This window comes from Podarcis muralis, chromosome 7 (assembly GCF_964188315.1).
Source record: "Podarcis muralis chromosome 7, rPodMur119.hap1.1, whole genome shotgun sequence".
Taxonomy (NCBI): Eukaryota; Metazoa; Chordata; class Lepidosauria; order Squamata; family Lacertidae; genus Podarcis; species Podarcis muralis.
This window is the reverse complement of record NC_135661.1, coordinates 3363969-3390625: the sequence shown is the minus strand read 5'-3', so window position 1 is coordinate 3390625 and position 26657 is coordinate 3363969. Positions and strand designations below refer to the sequence as shown.

The 26657-nt window shown below is 47.0% G+C and overlaps 1 protein-coding gene across 1 annotated transcript; it reads right to left on the bottom strand.

Moving 5' to 3' along the window:
* Positions 1-413: 413 nt before the first annotated feature.
* Positions 414-26650, bottom strand: LOC114590271 (maestro heat-like repeat-containing protein family member 1). The gene is given in 15 exon segments (XM_077930941.1): positions 414-623; positions 932-1079; positions 1292-1347; positions 1349-1498; positions 8379-8525; positions 10823-10918; positions 12426-12561; positions 12704-12783; positions 13451-13570; positions 14078-14218; positions 20676-20792; positions 23347-23457; positions 24158-24297; positions 25513-25886; positions 26562-26650. Coding segments are annotated over 15 exon segments (2115 nt in total).
* Between the last annotated feature and the right edge of the window lie 7 nt (positions 26651-26657).

Sequence of the window (26657 nt, the reverse complement as noted above, 5' to 3'; positions counted from 1 at the left end):
CCAACCCCAACCATCACCCCCTGCAGCCTCCCCCATGTTTCCAGCACAAGCGGCAACCTTTTGGCTGTGATGGAGACTTAAGGTTTCATGACACGTGAGTCCCACCACACCCAAATCAGCCCATCGTGCGGGAGAGTCTCCAACATCCTCTCCCATCCTAGTGTCCTTCAGATGTTTTGGGCTACAATAACTCCCATCTTCAGCCCAGTTGTGCTGGCTGGGGCTGGTGGGAGTTGTGGTCCAAAGCGACTGAAGAGCACAGGGGTTGGGGAAGCCTGGGTCTCCTAGCTATCTAACCTAAGCAGAACCTCCATGTCCAAATGAAGCCTATCTCTTGGGGGAGGGCTGAGCCATCACTGCTATGGGTCAGAGAGAGAAGGGAGCCCCCCCCCCCGAAGGCATTAGCAGGTCCCTTACGTCAGCGGATCGAGATGCAAAGAGGTCAGCGGATCGAGATGCAAAGAGGGCTCCGGGATTAGACTTGTCGCCCTCGAACCTCTTCTTCTCGCCTCATGGACAAAACAGATCTGAGTGCTAAGTGCAAACAGCAGGTGGTGAAACTTGCTCTTCAGTATACCTGTAGCCTCAGGGAACGACAGGATATGACACAGAGCGTTGGTAGCCTGGAGGGACAAGGACAGAAGAACGGCATTCAGCAGAGGTCGTCGCCCTCGAACCTCTTCTTCTCGCCTCATGGACAAAACAGATCTGAGTGCTAAGTGCAAACAGCAGGTGGTGAAACTTGCTCTTCAGTATACCTGTAGCCTCAGGGAACGACAGGATATGACACAGAGCGTTGGTAGCCTGGAGGGACAAGGACAGAAGAACGGCATTCAGCAGAGGTCATCGTCAGATCAAGATCTCAGACTCAGACGCGACTCAGAGCCCCGGTCAAAACAATCCAGGAGAGAGAAACTGAGTGGTTTCGTACCGCCATTGGCATTTGAGAAGTGCTGCGTCGCCTGGAAGTGACTTCCGCTTTGGGGTCTTCATCCTGCAGCCTTTTCAGGAGGGGTCTCAGCAGCTTGACGCTGGAATACGGATCGGTGACCAACGCCTTCCAGATCGCTGTGGCACTTCTGCAATTTTTCAAAACAGAATTTTTCCTTTTTCCTTTTCTTAAAAAAAGTCAGGCCTTTGATATTTTCTTTATATTGCACATACATTAGCAAAGAAAGAAACCACAACTTGGAGCACAATTTTTTGCAAGTAGGAAATTCAATATAAATAAATATAAATTAAGAAACCCCTTAAATCTAGCCCTCCCCATTTTCACATCACAAAAACTTACTCATCACACTCCATTGAGCAGTCCAACAGGCTGTCTATGACCGGCTGCAGGCGCTTTGGTGGCCAGGCTGACAATAGCCGAAAGCGTCTCTTCCTTAGTGCGGGTGTCGGGGATCCGGTGGAGATGGTTGTAAATCTCCTTCACAACCATAGGCAGCTGGAAGAAGGTAAAAGAAGACCAGGATGAGAAAGTGTGGTGAACCTGTTTCTATTTTGCTTAATGTATGTAGGGTTTGGTGTGAGCGTTGCTCGTGCTGTTCACTTGTGTTCCTTTGGTGGTGAGAGAGGTTGGGGTTGGCCTAGGGTGTGATTGTTTGTTTGTGATTGGCTGTGGTGATCTTTGTTTTCGTGTGAGAGTGGGGTGGGTGGGTGTTTTGGATCAGGTTAGCCATATTGATTTGTATGCTGTTGGTGGATTATTGTCATTGTCTTGTTGGGCTGTGTACGTGATAAAGGGGAGCCATACCAGGGTGAAGGTGTCCTCTTCTATTTGTCCCTGTGTCAGTTTCAGTTTATTGGTTAATTTTTCTAGTAGGGCTGTTTCCCATACTATTTGGTACCATTGGTCCATGCTTACTCCTGACAGGTCTCTCCAGTGTCTGGTCATGGTGTTTCTGGCTGCTGAAAGTAGGTGGGTTATGAGTTCTTTGTGGTGTAAGTGGGCATTGTTGTCTTGGAAGATGTTTAGTAGGGCCAGTTCTGGGGTGATGTCTAATACTTGCTTAGTTATTTTACATATTTCTCGTATGGCTGTTGTCCAGAATAGTTGGATTTTGGGGCACTCCCACCACATGTGGAGGTATGTGCCTGTGGAGGTGCACCCTCTCCAGCATTTTGGTAAGGTTCCTGGGCGTATTAGCGCTAGTTTTTTTGGTCTTAGGTACCACCTGTAGGTGAGTTTCAGAGTGAGTTCTTTTCGTTGATATGGATTTAAAGGGGGGTATAGACCACATTCTGATCCATTGAGTGGGGTTAATCTCATAGCCTATGTCATTCTCCCATTGTTTTTTGATTGCGTCTAGGGGGTTTGTGGGATTTTGGAGTAGTATTTTGTATACTGCGGATACCATCCCTTTACCGTTTCCCTTTGTTGTTAGGAGGAGGTTTTCAAAGGTTGTCAGGGGCCTAGTTGCTGCCGATTTTACTGTTGGATTGTTTAAGAGGGCATGTAATTGGTGTTGTGTCAACCAGGGCATTTGGATGTCTTCTAGTTTGTCTTGTATTTCTTGAGTTGACAAAGGTTTGTTATTTTTACAGAAGTCTATTAGGCGATATAAGCCTTTGGCTTGCCAGGTTTTTATCTGGAGGTTTTGTGCTGCATGGTGGAATAATGGGTGGTACGGCATGGGAATTAGTGGGGATGGGGTTGGTATTTTCAATTATGTCTCTCTCTAGGTGTACCCATTGTTTTGTCTCATCTTCTAGTATATATGGGATTATATGAAGTATTTGGCTGGCAATGTAATATGCTTCTATGTTGGGGAGGTGCAGGTATTTGGGGCTTATTTTTGGTTTTTTATGTGAGAAGATAAAAGAGTGTAGTTTTCTCTGCCATCTGTGGAGTTGTGTTGGGGGAATCCAGATTGGGAGGGTTTGGAATTGGTAGGTTAGTTTTGGGAGGGTAATAATAATAATAATAATAATAATAATAATAATAATAATAATAATAATTTATTATTTATACCCCGCCCATCTGGCTGAGTTTCCCCAGCCACTCTGGGCGGCTCCCAATCTTTTTCTGCCCAAGGTGGCACTGCATGGTTCTCTCTCCTCCCCATTTCATCCTCATGAGGTAGTTTACACCAAGAGACTGTGACTGACCCCATGAGTTTCCTGGCTGAGTGGGGATCTGAGCCCTAGGTCTCCCAGCGCCTGGTCAGACTCTCTAGCCACTGCACCACACTGCCTCTTCTCGATCCAGCAAAGGTCAGACATGCAGGGAAGCAGCTCTCCTCACCGCAGTGGCCCATCAGATGCACAGCTAGGGCTACTCCACAATTCTCCTGCAGGATCCATTGGCCTGGCAGGTTGCAGCTTGTAATGTATACAGATCTCACAGTTGTGGCAGTGCCTGAGTAGTTTGGGGTTGGGATCTATCTATCATCTATCTATCTAGCTAACGTTTTGTGTAATGTGACCTTTTAGAATACAGTCATACCTCGGTTTACAACCACTTCAGGTTGCGTTTTTTCAGGTTGCAGACCACCAAAACCCGGAAGTACCGCTTTGTGCATGCGCAGAAGTGCTGAATCGCAACCCGCACATGCGCAAACACGGGTTGCAAATGCTGCGGGTTGCAAACGTGCATCCTGCACGGATCACGTTCGCAACCCAAGCGTCCACTGTAAGTAGAATTTGGCATGCAGTTTAGACCAATGGGCGCTTGGCTTCAAAAGATTTATTCTAATACAATGCATTTCCATATGTTATTTACACTAATATATTCATTTTCTGGACACTTTTAGCTTGCACAATCCTTTTTGTAGACACTGTTTGGCCAGGAAATGGCACTGAAAAAATCAAGGATGTATGAATTTCAAAGGCAGCTTATGTTTCTGTTCTCATATTGTTTCAGGAAGCCTGGATTTGATAGCTTTGGCTTTAAATGTGAACTGCTTTGAATCTCTCCCTCATCTCCTAGAAGGCGTGGGCTGCTAACTGAGAGCTGGCTGCAGTCTTAGCAAGAAACAGTCCAAAAAGCCACACCTACCTTGGCCACTTTGGAGAGGTGGAGTGTGGTGGAGTCTCCGTCTTTGGAGGTCTTTAAGCAGAGGCTTGACAACCATATGTCAGGAGTGCTCTGATGGTGTTTCCTGCTTGGCAGGGGGTTGGACTCGATGGCCCTTGTGGTCTCTTCCAACTCTAGGATTCTATGATTCTGGGTCGGTGTAAAAGATGGCGGGCCCAGGGATGAAGACGTCTTCTCGGACCCATTTGACCACGTTGCTTTTCCTGTTCTTATGCCTCATCTCCACCTTCTTAGCTAAACGGGGATATGCAGGCAAAAGAACACAGCATTAGTGCTCCCTGCACAAACCCCCCCAGTTTCCCCACTGCGACCCACAAAAAGATTCTCTCTTTTTTTTTTATAAGATATTTATTGGCATTTTCACAAATTTATATAACATAAAAATCACCAAAAAAAAAAAAATACATACAAAAAACCACATGTATAACTTCATTCCCTTATGTTCTTGAAACTTACTTTCCCGACCTCCTCATACCTCCCCTTACTGCATTCCAATCTCTAATTAATTCTCTTCAACAAATCCTTCCCCTAATTTCTATTAAAATTTTGACCTTTCTTTTCATATTCACTTAATAATTACAGCTAACAACCACTTAATTCCAAAATCAACATCGTCTTAACATTCAGCAATTTTACAATATTTCTTAAGATAGTCTTTAAATTTCTTCCAGTCTTCTTCCGCCGTCTCTTTTCCCTGGTCTCGGATTCTGCCAGTCATCTCTGCCAGTCCCATGTAGTCTATTACTTTCATCTGCCATTCTTCCACGGTGGGTAATTCTTCTGTCTTCCAATACTTTGCAATAAGTATTCTTGCTGCTGTTGTAGCATACATAAAAAATGTTCTATCCTTCTTTAACACCAATTGGCCAACCATACCCAGGAGAAATGCCTCTGGTCTCTTCAGGAAGGTATATTTAAATACCTTTTTCATTTCATTATAAATCATCTCCCAGAAGGCCTTAATCCTTGGGCACGTCCACCAAAGGTGAAAGAATGTACCTTCAGTCTCTTTACATTTCCAACACTTATTATCAGACAAGTGGTAAATTTTTGCAAGCTTGACTGGGGTCATGTACCACCTATAAATCATTTTCATAATATTTTCTTTTAAGGCATTACATGCCGTGAATTTTATACCGGTGGTCCACAACCGTTCCCAGTCTTCAAACATGATGTTATAACCAATATCTTGTGCCCACTTAATCATAGCTGATTTAACTGTTTCATCCTGTGTATTCCATTCCAACAGCAAGTTATACATTTTTGACAAGTTCTTAGTTTTGGACTCTAACAATTCTGTCTCCAATTTCGATTTTTCCTATCTGTCTTAAAAACCTCCATTATTTGATAATAGTGAAGCCAGTCTCACACTTTATCTTTCAATTTCTCATAACTCTGCAATTTCAATTTATCCCCCTCTTGTTCCACAATTTCCCAATATTTCGGCCATTTCGACTCCATATTAAGTTTTTTCACGGCCTTCGCCTCCATTGGAGATAACCACCTGGGAGTTTTGTTTTCCCACAAAAAGATTCTCAATTTCACCTCAAAAATTATAATTCAGAACTGGGGGAAATTCAGAAGGGGGCAACCAAAACTCCGGGACATCCAATGAAACTGAAGTTTCAGGATGGTCGCAGCATTTGGGGGATTTTCCGTTTAGAAAAATGGTGAGGAAGAGGAGACACAATGTATGGCAAGGGGAAAGTGGAGAGAGAGAAAGCTTTCTCTCTCTCCCTCCTAACACGAGAACTCCTGGACCTCCAATGAAACTGAAGTTTCAGGATGCTCCTCCTTCTTGCAGTGCACAGCTCAACTTTGGAACTCCCTGCCACAGGAGGCATGATGGCCACGGACCAAGGTGGCTTTCAAATTCATGGAAGAGAAGGCTACCCATGGCTATTAGCCAGGATGGCTATGCTCGGCCTCCACGGTCAGAGGCAGCAAAGCACAGGAGGAGAAAGAGCTCTTGAGTTCGAATTCTGCTTGCTGGTTTCCCACAGGCACCTGGTCAACCCCTGGGGGAACAGGATGCTGGACTGGGCTGGGCCACTGGTCTGATCCAGGCGGCTTTTCTTGTCTTCTTCAGCAGTGAATCCCTCCCCTCAGACTGCCCTCTCATCTCTGGCCAACGGGGTGTTTGCGTCAGGCCAGGGCTGGCACGAATTCTGGCCCTCCTGAGCTCCCATCACCCCCAGCAGCAGCCAGCCTGGGCAACACTCAGGGATGATGGGAGTTGGAGCAGCCTCTGGAGGGCTGCAGATCTCCCACCCTGCGGCTTGCAAGAAACACCCCCTTTCCCAGCATCCCCCTCACCCATTTTGGCTTTCATTATGCAATGGAGATGGTACAAGGCCTCCGCTGACTGCAGGCCAATTTCCTCCACGTTGTCTGCAAGGTGAAGGGACAAGAGCGCCACCAGCTGTCCCAGAAGGGGGAAATCCTGGGGGTATCTAAGAGGTGGAGAGAGAGATGCACAGTCAGCCCTCGTCCCACAGAGCCCAGCAAGAGAAAACCGTCTGGCATGCTTTCAGGCGGCAAAGGTGGCAGAGGGGCGCAGGCAAGAGACCTGGGCTTAGGTGGCCCACCCAAGGCTTGCCCCAGGGCTTTCCCCCCAGCCAGAACTCACTGGAACTCAGTTCTGGCACCTCTCAGGTGGGCGCTATTGCCATTATAAGAGAATGAGGGAGGTGAGTTCATGTTGATTCCTGGCACCTCTTTTTCTAGAAAAATAGCACTGGCTGGCACCTTCCCCTGGGATGGACATGCCACACCGCTTTGGAGAGCAGGGGAAAATCCATCTAGTTCACACCTGAACTTTCCAAAGCAATACGCCAACCAAGACACAGGTTTTCCTTCAAAATCCTCGCTTCTACAAATTTGGCAATGCAGTTCTCCAAAGCACCACAACAAAACGCAGAGATTATGGGAGAAGGTATACAGAAATGCACAATTCATAAAAGCAACATGCTTGAATGCTGGGTAGACCAAGTCTCTTTTTACCTGTCTAGTTTCTGGTAACCCTGGATACATCTTGGCAGCTAGAGGCCCAAATATCCTCTAGGGCTAGGCGTGCCTTTTACCAGCTTTGTCTGGTTTGCAAACTGTGGCTCTTCCTAGATGGGGATAGCCTGACCACTGTAGTCCATATTTTGGGAACCTCGAGGCTAGATTACTGCAATGTATTCGGGGGGGGGGGGGGCTGCCCTTGGATCTGCTTCACAGGCTCCACCTCGTGCAGAGTGCTGCAGCCAGATTGCTGGTGGGGGCCTCAGGCTGAGAAAATGGGACACCATTGTTAAAACAGCTGCACTGGTGGCCCATCTATTTCTGAGGCAGCTTCAAGGTCCTTCTATTCATTGACAAAGCCCTGACCATCTGAGGTCCAGGCTGCCTCAGGATGTCAGGAACTCATATATCCCAGCTTGATCGCTGAGAACATCTATGGGAGTATTGTTAAACCAGAGGGAAAGGGGGAGAGATGCTAACTTGCTATGGTATTATATATCTCATGCACAGATGCAGACTCAATTTAACAGCCTGGCTGAAATTTCCCAAGAGGCATCCCTCTGTCTGAAGTTGGAGATAGCAAGATGAACTAAACGGGTTTCTTGGCGAACCCAGCAAAGTGATTCTTCTGTTCTTATGATCTACATAGGTCAGGAAGGGAATTTCCACACACAACCCTCATATTTGCTCGAGGGTTAGACCGGTTAGCCTGATTCTGCCCTGGATACACTTCCAGAAGGGTTTTTCCTGTGGGATCGGTGCTGATTAGTACCAGTTATTATTGTATTCACTAATGAATCACTTCCCTCGAGGCACGCAACATATGCAAGTTTTAATTTTATTATTTATTTATTTTATTGCATTTACCTCTCAGCTTTTCCTGCAGGGAGCTCAAGGTGGTCCTCCTCCTCCTCCTCCTCATTTAATCCCCACAACAATCTTGAGAGGTAGGTTAGGCCAAGAGGCAGTCACAGGCCCACAAGGTCACACCCAATGAGAGTCATTGCTGAGCAGGGGGATTTGAACCCGAGTCTCAGACCAACACTCTAACTACTACACCACAGTGTCTTACACAGCAGCCATAAAACATTATGTCAGTATAAATGCTAGCCTGTATCCCACCCTGCAACCTACCTCCATTGAATCCTTTCCGGAGAAAATCCGACAAGTTAAATACAAGTTAAAGCAAGTTAAAAACGAAAATGAAAAAAGACCCATTCACGTTATCTAATCGGAATGATCTGTTATTGTATTCCTGTGTATTTATATTGTAAACCACCCTGTGATCCTCAGATGAAGAGCAGTATGGAAATTTAATACATTAAAAAAAAAAACACATCTGAAATTGCAGCATTAAGCCTTGGTCACTCACATCAAAGTCGAAATGCTCGGAAACATATTTCATTAGAAAGCTGGTGCTCTTGACAGCTCTTTTGCGCCCAAAGATTTCTGTGGAGTCAATCCAGCCATTTGTGTGCTGTGGGAGAGAAATAATCATCATCACATGGAAGGACAACCATGAATCCAGGTTTGCAAATTCACAAAGCTTTGGCTACTGGCTGGATCAATCATGCCGGGACCATAGAGGGGACAAATTTCAAAAAGGGGTTGTTTTGTAAAGGAGAAAGTTTGCTGCAATTTGTTCTACTTCATCATCATCATCATTATTTTATACCCCACCTTTTTCCCTGACAGGGAGTCGAGGCAGCTTACAAGCAAAATAAGAACAACTTGAGATATAGAAAAAAGAAGCCATTAAATGAAACACATCGAACATTAATAGAATTAGAAATTAATTGGCCCTTGGTTTGTTTTTGTTTTATTGTGTATTTTGTGTTCTCATTTTGTTTTTTCATGTTGTGAACTGCCCTGTGATCTGTCATTTGTGTGTTTGTGATAATTGCAATAATACAACATACACCTCACCACATCCATAGCCATGGAATGCAGGAAACATCCTTAGACCAAGCCCAGCCATTGATCCGCCAACCTTGGTGTTGGCCACAGGTAATGATGACTGGCAGTTGGCCCTTCGGGGTTTTAGATAGAGAGTCTTTTCCCAGCCCCACCTGGAGATGCTGAGAACTGAACCTGGGACCTTGAGCATGCAAAACAGAAGCTCTGCCCCTGAGCCACGGCCCTTCCCCTAATGCCATCAGCAGCGGACATATCTTTGAAAGGAAACGGATGTGTGCCTTGCACAAACATTCCTAGCAGAACAGAGGCCCAGTTCACCATCAGCATTCACAACCTGTGAGTTGGGCACAGACGCCCCCCCATGCAATCATTTCAAAAGGATCTGCTGCTTCCCCCTGCTCTGACATCTTGGGGGCTCCCTTACCATTAATATATTACTACAATGTATTCTGGGGGGGGGGGGGGCTGCCCTTGGATCTGCTTCACAGGCTCCACCTCGTGCAGAGTGCATTGAGTGGGGTTAATCTCGTAGCCTATGTCATTCTCCCATTGTTTTTTGATTGCGTCTAGGGCAGTGTTTTTCAACCTTTTTTGGGCAAAGGCACACTTGTTTCATGAAAAAAATCACGAGGCACACCACCATTAGAAAATGTTTAAAAATTTAACTCTGTGCCTATATTGACTATATATAAACTTACCGGGCTGCTGCTGCTGCACAGGGCTGGACTCACTCGTCTCTCTTCCAACCCGACCGTGACTGACTGGTTCCAGATGACCTCCTCACCTCACGCTGCACCTGCGGCCTGGTCTGGATCCGGATGCGGTCTCTCTGCAGTGCCGACTCCCGCCAAGTCCTGGTCTCCGTCCGTCTCCTCCTGCTCCGGTCCTCCTGGTGACTCGAGTCGCGACGTCTTCTTCTCTCCGCTGCTGCGCACACTGAGCTCAGGCGGGAAGGAAGTCGGAAGATGATGTTCTACTGTGATAGGTCCAGGCTGGAGTCTGGACCAATCACAGCCCGGACATCAGAAAAGTGGAGGGTGTCCCCCTGAGGAGCGCCAATAGAAAAAAGAAGCCATTAAATGAAACACGTTGAACATTAATAGAATTAGAAATTAATTGGCCCTTGGTTTGTTTTTCTTTTATTGTGTATTTTGTGTTCTCATTTTGTGTTCTCATTAAAATCAATTTGATTTTAATTAATTTTTATAATGAAATATTTTTAGAATGTGTGATTATTTGACTGTTTGATTATTTAATTTATTTGATTGTTGTTAGCCACCCTGAGCCCGGCTTCAGCTGGGGAGGGCGTGATATAAATAAAATTTATTATTATTATTATTATTATTATTATTATTATTATTTTGTATTTTCATGTTGTGAGCTGCCCTGCGACCTGTCATTTGTGTGTTTGTGATAATTGCAATAATACAACATACACCTCACCACATCCATAGCCATGGAATGCAGGAAACATCCTTAGACCAAGCCCAGCCATTGATCCGCCAACCTTGGTGTTGGCCACAGGTAATGATGATTGGCAGTTGGCCCTTCGGGGTTTTAGATAGAGAGTCTTTTCCCAGCCCCACCTGGAGATGCTGAGAACTGAACCTGGGACCTTGAGCATGCAAAACAGAAGCTCTGCCCCTGAGCCACGGCCCTTCCCCTAATGCCATCAGCAGCGGACATATCTTTGAAAGGAAACGGATGTGTGCTTTGCACAAACATTCCTAGCAGAACAGAGGCCCAGTTCACCATCAGCATTCACAACCTGTGAGTTGGGCACAGACGCCCCCCATGCAATCATTTCAAAAGGATCTGCTGCTTCCCCCTGCTCTGACATCTTGGGGGCTCCCTTACCACTAATATATCCTGCAGCGCCTCCAGAGAGGGGGCCTCCGACAGCAAGCTGGTGAGCATGTTGAGGCAGGCGTTGACCGTCTGCTGATAAAAGTCCTGAAAGCAGAGAAGCAAAAGCGGTTAAAAGCTGAAGACCCCCGTGGAAATCCCATGTGCTCTGGAGCCTTCTAGTCCAGCATCCCCGTTCCACAGAGACTCTCCTCCCTGGAAGAGAGGGGAGTGGTTGTGGGCGGGAGCCCGAGCTCCGCCCCTGGCCGGGGGCCTTAGCCCCCGCCCCTCCTCACCTGGTTGGCACCCACGCCCACCGGAGGCAGCCAACCAGGTGTCTCCAGGGGGGCGTGTTTAGCAGCTTAATGCTGCGGCTCCAGCTCCGCCTCCTCCTCAGTCGTTGTCGTCCTGCAGCGAGTCACAGTAGCCAACCAGATGACCCAGTGGGAAACCTGCAAGCAAGACGTGAACTCCTTGGAGGTTTTTAAGCAGAGGTTGGGTGACCACCTGTCACGATTCTATGGTTCTATGCTGACTGGGGCCAATGGCAGCACATCTGGCGAAGCGCACATTCTTCAACTCTATTTCTTTTCAATGAAAGAAAAGTACTTTTGCAGCCTGAAGCCAGAATGAGAAAAGAGGGAAAGAGCCATGGGGGGGGGGGCTGTTGTGGTAAGACTTTATTTCTATACCACCTGTCCATTGCCCAGGTGAGGAAACACCTTTTGAATGGCACACAGAAACAAGAGAATCACAGCAAGCTTCAGTATATTAGGGCTATTGCAATAGGGCAGCCTTGCCCTCCAGCTGCTCAGCAAATTCGTAACAAAGCTTATGCAGGGGTTCAAACAGCGCTCAAAGAGTCATAAACATCAAACGTTCTTTGACATACATCAAGAAAGGTTACAGGTCATGGGATATAAAGATACAGGACTCCACACTGGGCTCAACTTCCTTGGGGTGTCCCAAACCATTTGGCCCTAACTATCGTACTTTAACCTCCATTGCAATAGCAATCAAATCTTCAGAGGGGGCTGTTGTTGTTTATTGAGAAGGCCTTGTGGCAGCTGCCTCACTGCAAGAAGGGAGCTTACAGGGAAGCAGGCAGAGGGCCTTCTCGGTGGTGGGGCCCACCCTGTAGAACACCCTCCTATCAGATATCAGAGAGATACATAATTATACTTCCTTCTGAGGACATCTGAAGGCAGCCCTGCATAGGGAAGTTTTAAATATTTGATGTCTTACTGTGTTTTAATTTGTTGGAAGCCGCCCAGAGTGGCTGGAGTAACCCAATCAGGTGGGCGGCGTATAAACAAGCAAACAAAATTAAATGCTGCATAGGAGGGAGGCATGAGAATCACAAAATGCAGGCATGCAGGAATCGTTCGTGGATGCATTCTAGCCAAAGGTTAAATGCAGTTAATATTGAAACATGATTAAAATAAAATAAAAACCACACCCAAAGTCTCTGGTTGTTACATCATTGTGATGGGCCAAGTGTCTGGGGCAGCATTATCTGTAGCTTACACGGCCCAGACTCTCTGCCCTCAAATCCTTTAACCTGGCAACTCCCTTTTCCTCCATTCATATCCCTAGAAGCAGAAGGTCCAGTTACCTGGCTCTGTGATGATTGCGTGAGACTCCCGGCTATGAGTTTTGTAAGTTTCAAGGAGGGCAACGAAAACACCTTCTTGATGCTTTTCTTAACTAGCTCAGACCGAAGCGTGGAGTCCATAGGTGGTCTCACGGCACTGAAGAGGAAAGAGAAAGGAGAGGAAATGCTCAGCACCCAGCAGTTCCTGGTGAGGAAATATGCAGTGTGTCTGGCCAAGGGTATGGCAAGGGAAGGACCAGGAATAGGTGGGGCAGTGAGAAGTACCTCCCTGTACTTACGTCATGCAGCTGACGGTGACGATGGCGTGGTGCAGGACAGAAATAGAGCAAGATCCCAACGGCTCCTCTTCAATGACTTCCTGTTGTGGGGAAGCACACAGCACGTCAGAGACCTGGAGGCACCATCGCTGCCACCACCACTCCAAGCCCTGACTTGTGCTCTCTCTCCAGCCCAGCCCACTGGACAGCACCTTTGCAACTGGCAAGTGGGTCCTCCTAGGGGAGAAGAGTGGGCTTCCTGGATCTGGGAATCAGATCCATCTTTCACCTGGACAGAGCTCTACCTCCTAAGAGCATAAGATCAGCCTTCTGGACCAGCATCCTGTTCTCACAGCGGTGAGAAACCAGGGAGCAGACCATGAGCCCAAGAGCCCTCTCCCCGCCTGTGGCTTCCAGCAACTGATGTTCAGAAACATTGCTTCCTTCCTCTGTGGAGGTTGAACATAGCAATCATGGCTGGGAGCCATCGACAGCCCTCTCCTCCTGGGAGAGCCTAGCCGCTTTTCCTTAGGCGCTGGTGACATCCTGCTGAGGTTGCCACAATGTAGGGCTGCCTTGCAAGAGGGTTTGGAAACTTGAGCTGGAGCAGAACGTGACCACCCAGAAATGGTTTGGGGCCAGATGCTCAGAACCTGCAACCCTGATATTTTACCAGAACTAGACCTACACAGCTATAAAAAAAAAACCGCTCTGGGGGAAAAAAAACCCCAGGAGATTCCCCTCCTTTTTTCTTTTTTCTTTACTCACAATGATGCAGATGGTGAGCTCCGCTTTGTGCGGAAAGATGACATGCCCCACATTCGTTTGCACAAGCGCCTTGGTTGTTAGAATGGCTGCCTTCATAAGGCCCCTTTTCAGAGCCTCGTCCTAAAAGGAGAAGGGATTTTATAAAATTGAGATTGAATCAAAATCACAAGGCAACATAAAGTCACACTGACCCTAACCCTAATTCTAATCCTTACCCTAACACGAACCCAAGCCCAAAATTAACCCTAAGCCTAACCCAGAAATGGTCTTGTTAGAGAGTAAAATTCATGTTAAATTGCTGTTTTAGCGGTTGTTTTTAAAAGTCTGGAGCGGATTAATCCATTTTGCATTACTTTCTATGGGAAAACACTCCTTGCTTTTGGAACACTTTGGTTTTAGAACAGACTTCCATAACAGATTAAGTTTGAGAACCAAGGTACCACTGTAATACCCCATTTGGACCTAAGTGTGGAGTCAGTCTACAACCCTTCAGTGGATGAAGCCAGAGACCCTGCCCTAGGGCACAGTCTGAAGGCATGTGGTGCAAGGACCTTGACGGAGCTCAGGAGGTCTGCTCAGTGCCAAGGGAACAAGCAACAGAAGTCCGTGGGAAAATGAGAGCCATACCTTCCTGGTGTTCTGGAATTGGAAGACGAGCTCTGCCACAATGAGCTCGATGAAGCGCAGGAGGTCTTCAGGCCGCGCCCCAAGAGCCATCTGCCCGTAGCAAAACATGATGGTGATACTGGCATTCCTCTCCCCTGTATTCTGGAGGGAAAGGGTGGGGAAAGTGAGTTTGGGGCAACACACGCCTGGGTTTCATTTTTCTTGGCTCCTTTGAACAAATCACAGTGAATATTAACCATCGTTTGGGGCGTTTGAAGTAACACTTGATGGAAGTTAACTGAAAATGGAAGGAAAAGGTTCTGATCTCCTTCCAGCTGGGTTGGAAGAGAAGTGGAGAGCCAGGGGCACATGACCCCAAGGCCCCCTCAGGTTATGGAACTGTTAGATGTGCACGCAGTTACTATGCCTTTGTAATAATTCGCCTTATTTGCAAATATATGGAGGTGAACACAGAGAGTGATACTCATCTATGCTTTGCTTCAAGTAGACCGGTTGAAATGAATGGGCCCAACTTAGTCATGTTCATTAAATTCAATGGGTCTACTCTAAAACATAGTGGAATGTGGCCAGCAGGCACTCCCATAAGACAGATGTACCCTTGTCCAAGAGCAACTTTGACAGCTCCCCTGCCCCAGGATGTACACCATTTTTTAAAGCTGATTGCAGCTGAAACCTCTCCCCTCTTTCTCTCTGCCTCTCCCAACCTGCCGACTGCCTTCTCTCTTGGGTTTTGCTCCCTCCCCTCAGTTGGAGAGGTGTCCCCCTCTTCTAAACTCTAAGAGGTTCTCCATTCAAAACTTTCTGACAGTGGAACACTCTCCATCAGGAGGTTCAGGACTCTCCTGAGTCGCAGGTTGGAGGACCATCTGTCAGGGATGCTTGAGCTGAGATTCCTGCATTGCAGGGGGTTGGACTAGATGACCCGTGGGGTCCCTTCCAACACTACAACTCTGTGATTCTATCTTCTATGGTAACCAGGGGACAACCTCCCTCCCACCAAAATTAGCTTCCACTATTGAAGAAATGCTAACCAACCGTCTGACAACCAACCTAAAAACATGAGTCAGTGCACTTTTGTATTGCTTGTACTTTGGGGATGACCAATGGTTTCTAACGAATCCGTTTGGCTGACTGACTGAGCAAAAGGATCAGATTAGATCTAGGATCTGGAGCCACAGAGACAGGACTGCTGGAGCCCACTTCAGAAGGATGGCTGAGACATACACCCAGAGGAAGTTTCTGGCCTTACATACTGAGAGCATTAGCAGATCTAATTCCTTTATTGGAGTGGTAAGGATCACATGCCTTGAAAAAGACCATATTTTGAAATGGAGGAGGATTCATTCTCTTCCAAAGCAGCTCTGTTTTTCTAGATCACTCTGTTTTTCCTGACCACCAGTCCTGTTAGCTAGGGATGATGGGAGCTGTAGTCCCAAAACATCTGGTGGGCCAACTTTGGGGATGCCTGTTCTAGATAATAGGAACCCAGAGGCTGTTTCGTATGCTTTGATGTGGATCTAAATAGCAGCTAAGGACCCAATAAATTGAGAGGAAAAGGGAAAAAGGAAATTTTAAAACAAATAATGGAGAATGAGAAGAGATTGGTTACGAGTCCTGAAGATAAAAAAACTAAAATGAATATTAAAGCGTTACAAGCACAATTTGCAATGATAATAAACAGAGAAGTAGAATGGAGATAAATAAGAAAGAAAAGAAGTTATTTTTATATGCAGTGACAGCAGCAAGAATACTGGTGGCCCAGAAATGGAAACAGGAGGAGCTACCTACGATAGAAGAATGGAGAACTAAAATGATGGACTATGCAGAACTGGATAGAATGACTGGAAGGATCCGGAATCGACGAGACCAAAGATTTAAAGAAGATTGGGAAAAGTTTATCCAATATATGCAAAAACTGAGTGATAATCAAATTACGTTTGTAAGTTTTAAGGAAGCTCTGTGAGGGGAAATGGTTAAAATGGCAGAAATGTGTTAAAAGTAATAAAGGGAAGGAATTGCAGACAAATTGAGGGAAGTCAAAAAGAGAAGTAAGATTTAATTAAGATGTATGGAGTGTATGAATTTGTTTTTTGTATTTGAAAACCAATAAAAATATAATATATTAAAAATAATAATAATAATAATAATAATAATAATAATAATAATAATAATAATAATAATAATAATAATTTATTATTTATACCCCGCCCATCTGGCTGGGCCTCCCCAGCCACTCTGGGCGGCTTCCATAAAAACCAAAAATACAGTAAAATCACATGTTAAAAACTTCCCTGAACAGGGCTGCCTTAAGATGTCTTCTGAATGTTAGGTAGTTGTTTATCGCTTTGACATCTGCTGGAAGGGCGTTCCACAGGGCGGGCGCCACTACCGAGAAGGCCCTCTGCCTGGTTCCCTGTAGCTTTGCTTCTCGCAATGAGGGAACCGCCAGAAGGCCCTCGGCGCTGGACCTCAGCGTCCGGGCAGAATGATGGGGGTGGAGACGCTCCTTCAGGTATACTGGACCTGAATCCCGACTGGAAGGGATCCAAATGGTCCGCTTCTTCCAGGCGTGCCTGGAGTTGTTCGGCAACCGCTCGCTCAATCACCTTGCCCAGGAATGGAAGATTTGAGACTGGGCGATAATTGGCCATCGTGGCCGCATCTAAAGATGGTTTTTTAAGAAGCGGTTTAATAACCGCCTCTTTCAGCGGGTCTGGGAAGGCTCCCTCACGGAGGGAAGCATTCACCACCCCACGAAGCCCATCGCCCAGTCCTTCCCGGCTAGCTTTTATAAGCCAGGATGGGCAAGGATCCAGGAGACAGGTGGTTGGTTTCACTCGTCCAAGCAGCCTGTCCACATCCTCGGAGGTAACAGATTGGAATTGATCCCACTCAACTTGACTAGACAGAACTCTAGCACTCTCCCGCCCCGGCCCTGCTCCCACGGTGGAGTCTACTTCTTCCCGAATCTGAGCGATTTTATCTGCAAAAAACTTTGCAAAATCATTGCAGGAGAACATGTGGCCCGTACTGGGCCCCGATGTTGCAGGTGGTTCCGCTAAATTGTGAACCACCTGAAAAAGTCTCCTGCTGCTGTTTTCTGCAGATGCAATAGAGGCGGTGAAGAAATTCTTCTTCGCCGTCGCTATCGCCACTTGGTAGGCTCGACGTTGAGCTCTAACCTGTGTCCGGTCAGATTCGGAATGAGTTATCCGCCACCGGCGCTCTAGCCGTCTCAACGATTGTTTCATTGCCCTCAGATCCGTGGAAAACCACGGGGCTGTCCGGGCTCCATGCAATCGGAGAGGGCGCTTCGGAGCCAAACAGTCAATAGCCCTGGTTAACTCCACATTCCAGCGGACCACCAGGGAATCGGCTGAAAGGCCATCAACATGGGATAAAGCATCCCCTACCACTCTCTGGAAACCATTTGGATCCATTAGGTGGCGGGGGCGGACCATCCGAATTGGTCCCACCTCCCTGCAGAGGGGATGGGTCGCAGAGAAGTCCAGTTGCACCAGGAAGTGATCTGACCATGGCACTTCTTTCGTTTCGCTTTTACTTAGTGTCAGACCACCAACATCCATAGAGGTAAACACCAGGTCCAAGGCATGTCCACGGCTATGGGTAGGGCCAGACTTATTCAGGGACAGCCCCATGGAGGCCATGCTTTCCACGAAGTCCCGAGCGGCCCCTTGTAAGGTCGTGTCGGCATGGATGTTAAAATCCCCTAGGACGACCAAGCTAGGTGTCTCCAGGAGAACATCCGCCACGACCTGAAGCAGCTCGGACAGGGAATCCTTGGTGCAGCGGGGAGGTCGGTACACCAAAAGGAATCCTGTACTGCCCCTATTGCCCAACTTCCAGAACATGCACTCAGAAAACTGGGTCTTCCCAATAGGACGCCTGGTGCAAACTAATGACTTCCTAAAAATCACTGCAACCCCCCCTCCCCGCCCACATGACCTGGGTTGCTGTGCGTAAGAGAAACCTGGTGGGCAAGCAGTGGCAAGGACAGGCCCATCTGCTTCATCCAACCAGGTCTCTGTCACACATGCCAGGTCAAGTCCTCCATCCATGATCACGTCATGGATGGCAGTGGTCTTATGAATCATTGACCTGGCATTGCACAGCAACACTTTCAGGTCATGTGGGTATCCCTTGCTGATTCTAGTATCCATCCGGTCAGGACCAGACCCGGAGGCAGGAATAGTCCTCAAACAACGACTAAACCTGCCCCCTCTGTAATGACATGGTCTAGTCTTAGCATAACTCCTCCTCCTACCCGTGATCACTGAGATCGGTTGTCCCAGTGCATCCCCCCCTGTGGAACATGCCCCAGCCATTTTGTGGGCTGGGGCCCACTCCCCGGCAGCCCTGACCCCTCCCCCTAAGAACAAAATAACACCTTAAACAAACAAACAAAATCAATAAAACAATACAAACAAAATAATGTAAAAATTACAAAAACATCAAAATAATAATAAAAAAATAATTCCCCAAACCCAACCACACATCCATCCCACCCCCACCCCCCACATACAAAAAATCCAAAGAAATTTTTTAAAAAACATTTTAAAAACACTCTGTGCCCCTCCGGCAATAACTGTCCTAGTGAGGCCTGTCAGGCCCCGCCCTGGGCCAGATGGTAAGTGGCAGGAAGGAGCAGGGCCCTCAAGCACTCACTCAGGGAGTCTTCCTGGGCAGCAGGCCGCAAGCAACACGCAGTCCTTATGAGGCTTCAGGCCCCGCCCTGGGCCAGATGGTAAGTGGCAGGAAGGAGCAGGGCCCTCAAGCACTCACTCAGGGGAGTCCTCCTGGGCAGCAGGCCGCAAGCCGCACGCAGTCCTTGTGAGGCTTCAGGCCCCGCCCCAAGCCAGATGGTAAGTGGCAAGAGCAGGGCCCTCAAGCACTCGCTCAGGGGAGTCCTCCTGGGCAGCCCCAGGACCCAATCTGCCAGGATCTTCTCAACCTGGTGCCCTTCAGATATTGTTGTGCTACAGCTCCCATCGTGTCTAACCATGGGCCATGCTGTCTGGGGCTGATGGGAGTTCCAGTTCAAAACACACAGATGGGGAAGGGGCACCAGGTTGGGGGTGGCTGAGCCACACTCTGGCAATGCTCCTTCCTCATTTGACCCCCTTACCTCAGAATGGCCGAAATCACAATGGCAGATGAAGGTTATAGACTATATGGGACTGGCAGAAATGACCGGCAGAATCCGAGACCAGGGAAAAGAGACGGCGGAAGAAGATTGGAAGAAATTTAAGGACTATCTTAAGAAACATTGTAAAATTACTGAATGTTAGAACGATGTTGATTCAGAAATTAAGTGGTTTTTAGCTGTAATGATTATGCAATTAAGAAAAGAAAGGTCAAAAAATTAAATAGAAATTAGGGGAGGGATTTGCTGAATTGAATTAATTAGAGATTGGAATACAGAAAGGGGAGGTATGAGGAGGTCGGGAAAGTAGGTTTTTACGAATATAAGGGTTTGAAATTATACATGTTGTTGTATGTGTTTTCTATGTATGTATTTTTGTTTTTTCTGTTTTTTGTTTTTCCTATTTTATACAAACTTTTAAAAAAACCTTAATAAATATCTTTTTTTTAAAAAAAGAAAAAAGAATGGCCGAAATCACGCAGTGCCATCAGCATCTGAGATAAATGGCAGTATGAAGCCACACCGACAGCTTCAGAAATTCCCTATGGAGAACGATGCACATGTTATGAGGAAAAAATGCTCCTTTTCCCTTATGGGGTACCCAAGAGCCCATAGAGTCCTTTTGCAGGTTCTCTATCGGTAGGAGAAAATAACATAGGCCAACCAGAGAATATTGAGAAGCAAAGCAGCTAGTAAGCCTGATCTTTATTAACTGTTGCAACAGGGTGCTCACAACCACACGCAGGAAGCAGGAGGGACCCCAAACAATGACACGCAAGCCCTTATATAGACATTTAAATTTGCCCACCCTGGAGCCCAAGACCTGCCCCCCCCCAATACATCATACATACATCAGAGAAGGGGCGATCTACAACAGAATCCTGTCTGACACAAAACCTGTTGGTGGGGTTACCTGGCTGCTAATGGGTTTACCTGGACAGCCTGGCTATTCTTTCGTGATGAAAACTACGGTACTTAATTCCTGAGTCCAGGCCACAGGCTCACCCTAATCATATCTTAAATGTGCCCTTATGGCAGGATTTGTGAGCAAAGAGACAATGGGGAAGTTTTTCTCATTTCCTCCCTCCTTGCAGAGAAACATTTGAGGTCAGTTTGGGAGAGACAAACTGGTTTCTGGACTTTTCCCTGTACTGTTTAAGACATGCGGTTTATATATTTATGTATGTGTTTGCTTGGTACACTTATTTTATATCTTAGACCTTATAATTCTCATAACACACGTCAATCTGCACTTTCAGAAACAATGTTTGAAACAAAACATTGCTATCTTTCAAAATTTGCACAGGTAATTTTGTGATGCAGTCATCCAACCAATGTTTGAATAAAAGTGCTGTATTAGTGGGATCTGCTGGCAAAAACGTGTACATTTGTCCAAACCGTGTAGCACTGCCTAGGACACAGGAATTCACTCACCTCTCTGACTGTTTCCTCTTCAAGAGGCAACTTTAGAAGTAAGTGCAAGTATTGGTGGACTGTATCTTTGTTCCTGGAATCCCGTAGTTTGAGTCCGTAGTATCTATAGAGGACAGTCTAAGGGGTTTGGAAGGTTTGGGTGAGTCACAGTGAGGAGACCCCACCAGTTACATAAACTTTTCGAAAACCAAAGAATTTCAATTTTACCTTCTGAAAATGTCAGGTAATGCTAAATATAATAATAATAATAATAATAATAATAATAATAATAATAATAATAATAATAGATTGCAAGTACTAGACAATTGTTTTAATGATTTGTATGCTATTTGACACACAGTTTACTTACCACACAAAGCTAAATTATATTAATTTAACCACAGTATCTTCTGAAATACCAAGTCATGCTACAACTCTTTAGTATCCCTCATTTGAGGAATTTGAAAGCTGAAAAGTTCAGCATGTCCTAATTGCTCTGCCTCCACAGCTGGAGGCAGGAATGCTTCTGAATACCAGTTGCTGGAAACCACAGGAGGGCGAAGGCCTCTGTGTTCGAATTCTGCTTTCAAATTTCCCATGGGCATCTGGTTGGCCACTGTGAGATAAGGATCCTGGACTGTGCGGGCTGCTGGTCTTACCCAGCAGGCTCCTCTTTCGTTCTTACGACACACTTTTGTCCTAGATAAACTGACCCTGGGTTCTTCCCGCGTTTTAAGAAAACTAGTACCTGCACCCGCAGCCTCTTATGGGTCTCCCCACCCACCCTGCATGACTGAAATTGGGAGAGGGTGGTCTCTTTTCTGGCACCCCACCTACGCCACAGTTGTTGGTTGCCAAGACAGAGAGAAAACCTGAGCAGCAGGTTGCGTTCAGACGATCTCCTTGTATTCCCTGCGGGGACAGCCAGAAGAGGCAGAGTTGGTCAGCTTGCTCAATGAGGAAGACTGCCAAACGCTCTGCCCCCTCTCTTTTCCCAAAGGGGGAAAGGGGGAGCCAACTGCTGTGGACCCTCGAGCTCAGAAGAAACCAGAGTTCCGTCTGCACCAGACATTAGAAGCACCCTCATGCCCCATGAATGATCTTGCTTCCCCCACAGAACCCTTGCTCAAAGCTCCTTAAACTATTAGCGTTAGATCAGGGTTTCCCAAACTTGGGTCTCCAGCTGTTTTTGGACTACAACTCCCATCACCCCTAGCTAGCAAGACCAGTGGTCAGGGACGATGGGAACTGTAGTTCAAAAGCAGCTGGAGACCAGATGTTTACGGCCCTCTCAGGGCCTGAGTGTGTGAAGCAGGAGTGGGGGGATGACCTCCCACGCTCCATGAAGAAAATGTTTTGCTGGAAGTTCACCCTTCCAACAGGAGGTCATTCTAGGTGAGTTGTGTTCATGTTCAAGCCAAATAACCAAAAGAGGGAAAGGGGGAGGTTTTGCTTGCTGACGCTTACTGAGGAAGCCTGCACTCTGATTGGCTTGGTAGTTCTGAGGGAGCTTTGCCTCTGAATGTTTTGTTCAGTGTCTCCCTGCTATGTACAAGGCCTGTGCTAAGAAAGAAAGTAAAACTTCTCTGTTCTTCTTTCCTCAGATTGTATGCTGCCCACCCCACCCGGTGTCATCTACAATACTCAGAACTTACCTTCTCTTTTTTATATATATATAAATTTTTATTGATTTTCCAACATAAATTAAAGACAGTACAATACACAATACATAGACAAACAAACATATAGACACGTATAATTTCAAAACCTCTTTTTCATAAATCTTACTTCCCCAACTTCCCCATGCCTCCCCTTTCTGCATCCCTGTTTTAAGATTTCTTCAGCAACCTCTCACTTCAATTAACTGATTACTCATTTTCTTTTTTCCCTTCTTTTCTTACTTAGTCATTTACAGCTGTAATTCTGTTTTTTTCATTACCCTTGACATTTTAGCACTCATTAATTTTATAACAGTTCTTAAGATGTACTTTAAATTTCTTCCAATCTTCTTCCACCGTCTCTTTTCCTTGGTCACGGATTCTGCCAGTCATCTCCGCCAATCCCATGTAGTCGATCACCTTCGTCTGCCATTCTTCCAGCGTGGGTAGTTCTTGTGTCTTCCAATACTTTGCTAAAAGAACCCTTGCTGCTGTGGTAGCATACATAAAAAACGTCCTATCTTTCCTTGACACCAATTGACCGACCATGCCCAGGAGAAAAGCCTCTGGTTTCTTATGAAAGGTACATTTAAGGACCTTCTTAATTTCATTATAGATCATTTCCCAGAAGGCCTTAATCCTCGGGCATGTCCACCAAAGGTGATAGAAAGTTCCTTCAGTCTCATTACATTTCCAACATTTGTTATTAGGCAAATGATAGATTTTTGCAAGCTTGACTGGGGTCATGTACCACCTATAAATCATTTTCATAATATTCTCTCTTAGGGCATTACATGCCGTAAACTTTATACCGGTGGTCCATAACTGTTCCCAGTCAGCAAACATAATGTCATGACCAATGTCTTGTGCCCACTTAATCATAGCTGATTTGACTGTTTCATCTTGTGTATTCCACTTCAACAGCAGGTTATACATTCTTGACAAATTCTTAGTATTGGGTTCTAACAATTCTGTTTCTAACTTTGATCTCTCCACCTGGAGGCCAATTTTCCTGTCTTGTTTAAAGAACTTACCTTCTCATGTCCTGACTTAGAGGTCTTCTGCTGGCCAGGGACTGCTGCTCTCAGGTTTGAGGCAGCTGAATCCTGGGACAAGATAGTCGATTTTCTGTGGACACTGGAGGTCTGCTTTTAAAGTCGGGGAAAAAAAGGAATAAAATTAAGAAAAGTGTCATTTTTTTTTTGTCTAGAGAACAGTTGCCATTTATTTGCCACTTGTCTTCTCTTTAAAAAATATGCATGCCTAGAAATAGACTAGACTAGAAATATCATAATTATCTGTCTATGCATTTCTAACAGTATAACCAAATCAGTAGTTTTTGATATAAGTGCAAAAAACAACTCTGAACATTTATTATTCCCAAAATCTTACTGGCTGGTGATTTGAGTCATGATTTTAAATTGATTTGATTTAAATCAACTCTACCCTGCATCATAAGGGACGCGGGTGGCGCTGTGGGTAAAACCTCAGCGCCTAGGGCTTGCCGATCGCATGGTCGGTGGTTTGAATCCCCGTGGCGGGGTGAGCTCCCGTCGTTCGGTCCCAGCTCCTGCCCACCTAGCAGTTCGAAAGCACTCTTAAGTGCAAGTAGATAAATAGGGACCGCTTTCTAGTGGGAAGGTAAACGGCGTTTCCGTGTGCTGCGCTGGTGCCGGCTCGCCAGAGCAGCTTCGTCATGCTGGCCACGTGACCCGGAAGTGTCTCCGGACAGCGCTGGCCCCCGGCCTCTTAAGTGAGATGGGCGCACAACCCTAGAGTCGGACACGACTGGCACGTACGGGCAGGGGTACCTTTACCTTTACCTTTACCCTGCATCACACGCACCTGGGGAGCTGGCTGGAGGTGTTGGAGGATGGTGTCCAAAATTTCCCGCTCATCCATCATCTCCAAAGTTTCTCTGAGCGATCTTCCTCTCAGCAGCTTCTTACCCGCCCACAAGTATCCAAATTTCTCATCTGAGAGTTCTTGAGAAAGAGAAAGAGAAAGAGAAAGAGAGAGGTGAGTAAGTGAGGCAGACGAGAGGAAAGGTCAGTTCTTTGTCAGGGGGCTTCCAGTTGCTCCTTCCAGATGGGATTCAATGGCACGTCGGCAGAGTCAAGTTGCTCGGTTGAAGCGATTTGCACAATGAACCTACTTCCCACTCCCCAACAGACTCCAAATCAGACATTTTTCGTGGTGGGAAAAGTGACAGGGAAACTAGAATGGAAAGTGGGAGCTAGCATTTTCTTGATGCAACATTGTCTCATCTCCCTGCGAATGAATTGGGACGAGCGCTCACTCGCTGACCTCATTCAACATCCCCACAAACTTTGGCAAATGGATCCGGACGAAGGTTCAGGAAGCAGGTCATGGGGAAGGGGCCACAGAACTGCCGCATCGGCTCAGTTCCTCGGACCGGCAATGGCAGCCCCAAAGGGTGGCCGCACCATGTCATCTCTGCACGCTTCAAATGGCACCACCTGGTGTCTATCATACTGGGGTAAACTTTCAGGGGAGGGGTCTTTCTGGGGTGGCGGAGGGTCATTTCCAGCCTTCATCAGGGACCTCCTAATGAAAGAGCTCCCCACAGCTCCTAGTACTACTTTGTCGTTGCTCTTCACTGTAAACTGCATATCCAGAATTACAAGACACTTCCCACATGTGTGTACGTTCCATGCACCCTGGACTTCTGCTAGCACAATTGGGCTTCCCCCACCCTCTCTTCTCCCCATATGCCCCCCAAGCACCCCCTAATTGGCTCAGGGGTAGGCAGGCGAACCCCCAGAACAAAGCATGCAGGGGGGGAAGGAGCGGGTAGGTTGTCCCACCAGGAAAGCAGAAATGTCTGAGCAAATGTGGCAATCTTAGCGCTGTGTTGAATTTGTCCCCTTTCACCAAACTGGGGAAATGGTTTCTGGAAAGTGCAGATAGCAGATGCAGGCCATAACTGAGAAGGGATCATAGAACTGTAGCGTTTGAAGGGACCTGCGGGGTCACCTTGTCCAACCCCCAGCAATTCAGAACAGAACAGGGGCAGCCACCTGGAAGTCCCTGCTCCATGTTACACGCCTCTTAAAAAGGAAGGGTGGGGTGGGTGGGACTTGCGCCCAGAGATCAAGGAAACCAAGAGAGACCCCGGCCTCGGATGACGCAGGCCTTGCCAAGGGGAACCCGAAAGGGATCTGGTTCTGTCTACTCACCTGGGAACACTGGCCCAGAATCCTCGGGGCTCTTCTTTCCCCCCAGGAACAAGTGCCGCTGCTGCCTGGAGTCCTGTCTGCTGCTGACTGGCTGAACAGTGCTGGTCTGACGCTGGACCAGCTCTGGGAAGACTACTACCGGAGGGGCCAGAGATTTCCTCCTGGCCTCCGCAGGTGACTGGGAAGCTTTCACCAGCATGGGCAAGAGCTGGGAGGTTCTCTGGCCAGCCGGGTCATGGGTGGCACTTTGTTGCAGACTAGATGACGGGGCCTCCAGCTTGTCCCGCTGCCCCTGGTTGCTCTCCTGGATGTTTTCATTACTTTCCTGGTCCTTCTTTTTCAGGCACCAGAATGTCTGCAGGAAGGGTTTCATCCTGCAAGAGAGGAAATGGCCCCCTGGTTGGTTTGCTCATTGGGAACCCCTTTGGACTCCCCTTCCTTTCACCACTTGAGGGGCAGCAAGCAATCCCTCCCTATTGCTGCACGCCAACCCCATCTCCGTGGTGCGAGAGTCCACAGGTTCCACCCAGGGTTTGTGTTTCCTTTTGGGATTGAGGGGCAGCGGAGATGGTGATCTCTTGAGGATCTATGGTTGATTTACACATCTATGCAACCTGAGCCTATGATGGAGGGGTTCACACCATCGACACCCCAAGAGGGTCTTGCGTCTCCCGTAGTTGCAGAGTGTCAGGCTGGAGCAGCAAGAAGAAGGTGATTGGGTTGCTGCAACTCAAGTGGTGAAAGGAAAGGCACTTTGCATATGTTCAGAGGCCTCCTTGCCTTCATTAGTTCTCCTGTCCTAAGACTGAGATTCTTTAGGGCTGAAAACACGCAGGAGTTATTTTACCTGATATTCTCCTTCGCCTCTTTGTGATCTGTAATCTGTAATCCTCAGGGGGCAAAAGGAAATAAAAACTCTCTGCTAATGTGGCTCCTCCTCACCAGCGTTGCTAGGGGCCCCCAAGCCCCTGGAGACATGAGGTCACAGCGTTATTTATGGCAACATCAGGAGTGCCATGGTGTCAGTGGAAAGGAGACCTCTTGCTCACCTGGCCTGGGACAATGGGCCAGGAGTGTGCAGGTGTGGCCTTGCAGTTTCACTGCGGTCCCCCTGGGTTTTGCTGAATCCAAAAGCCATGTGAGAT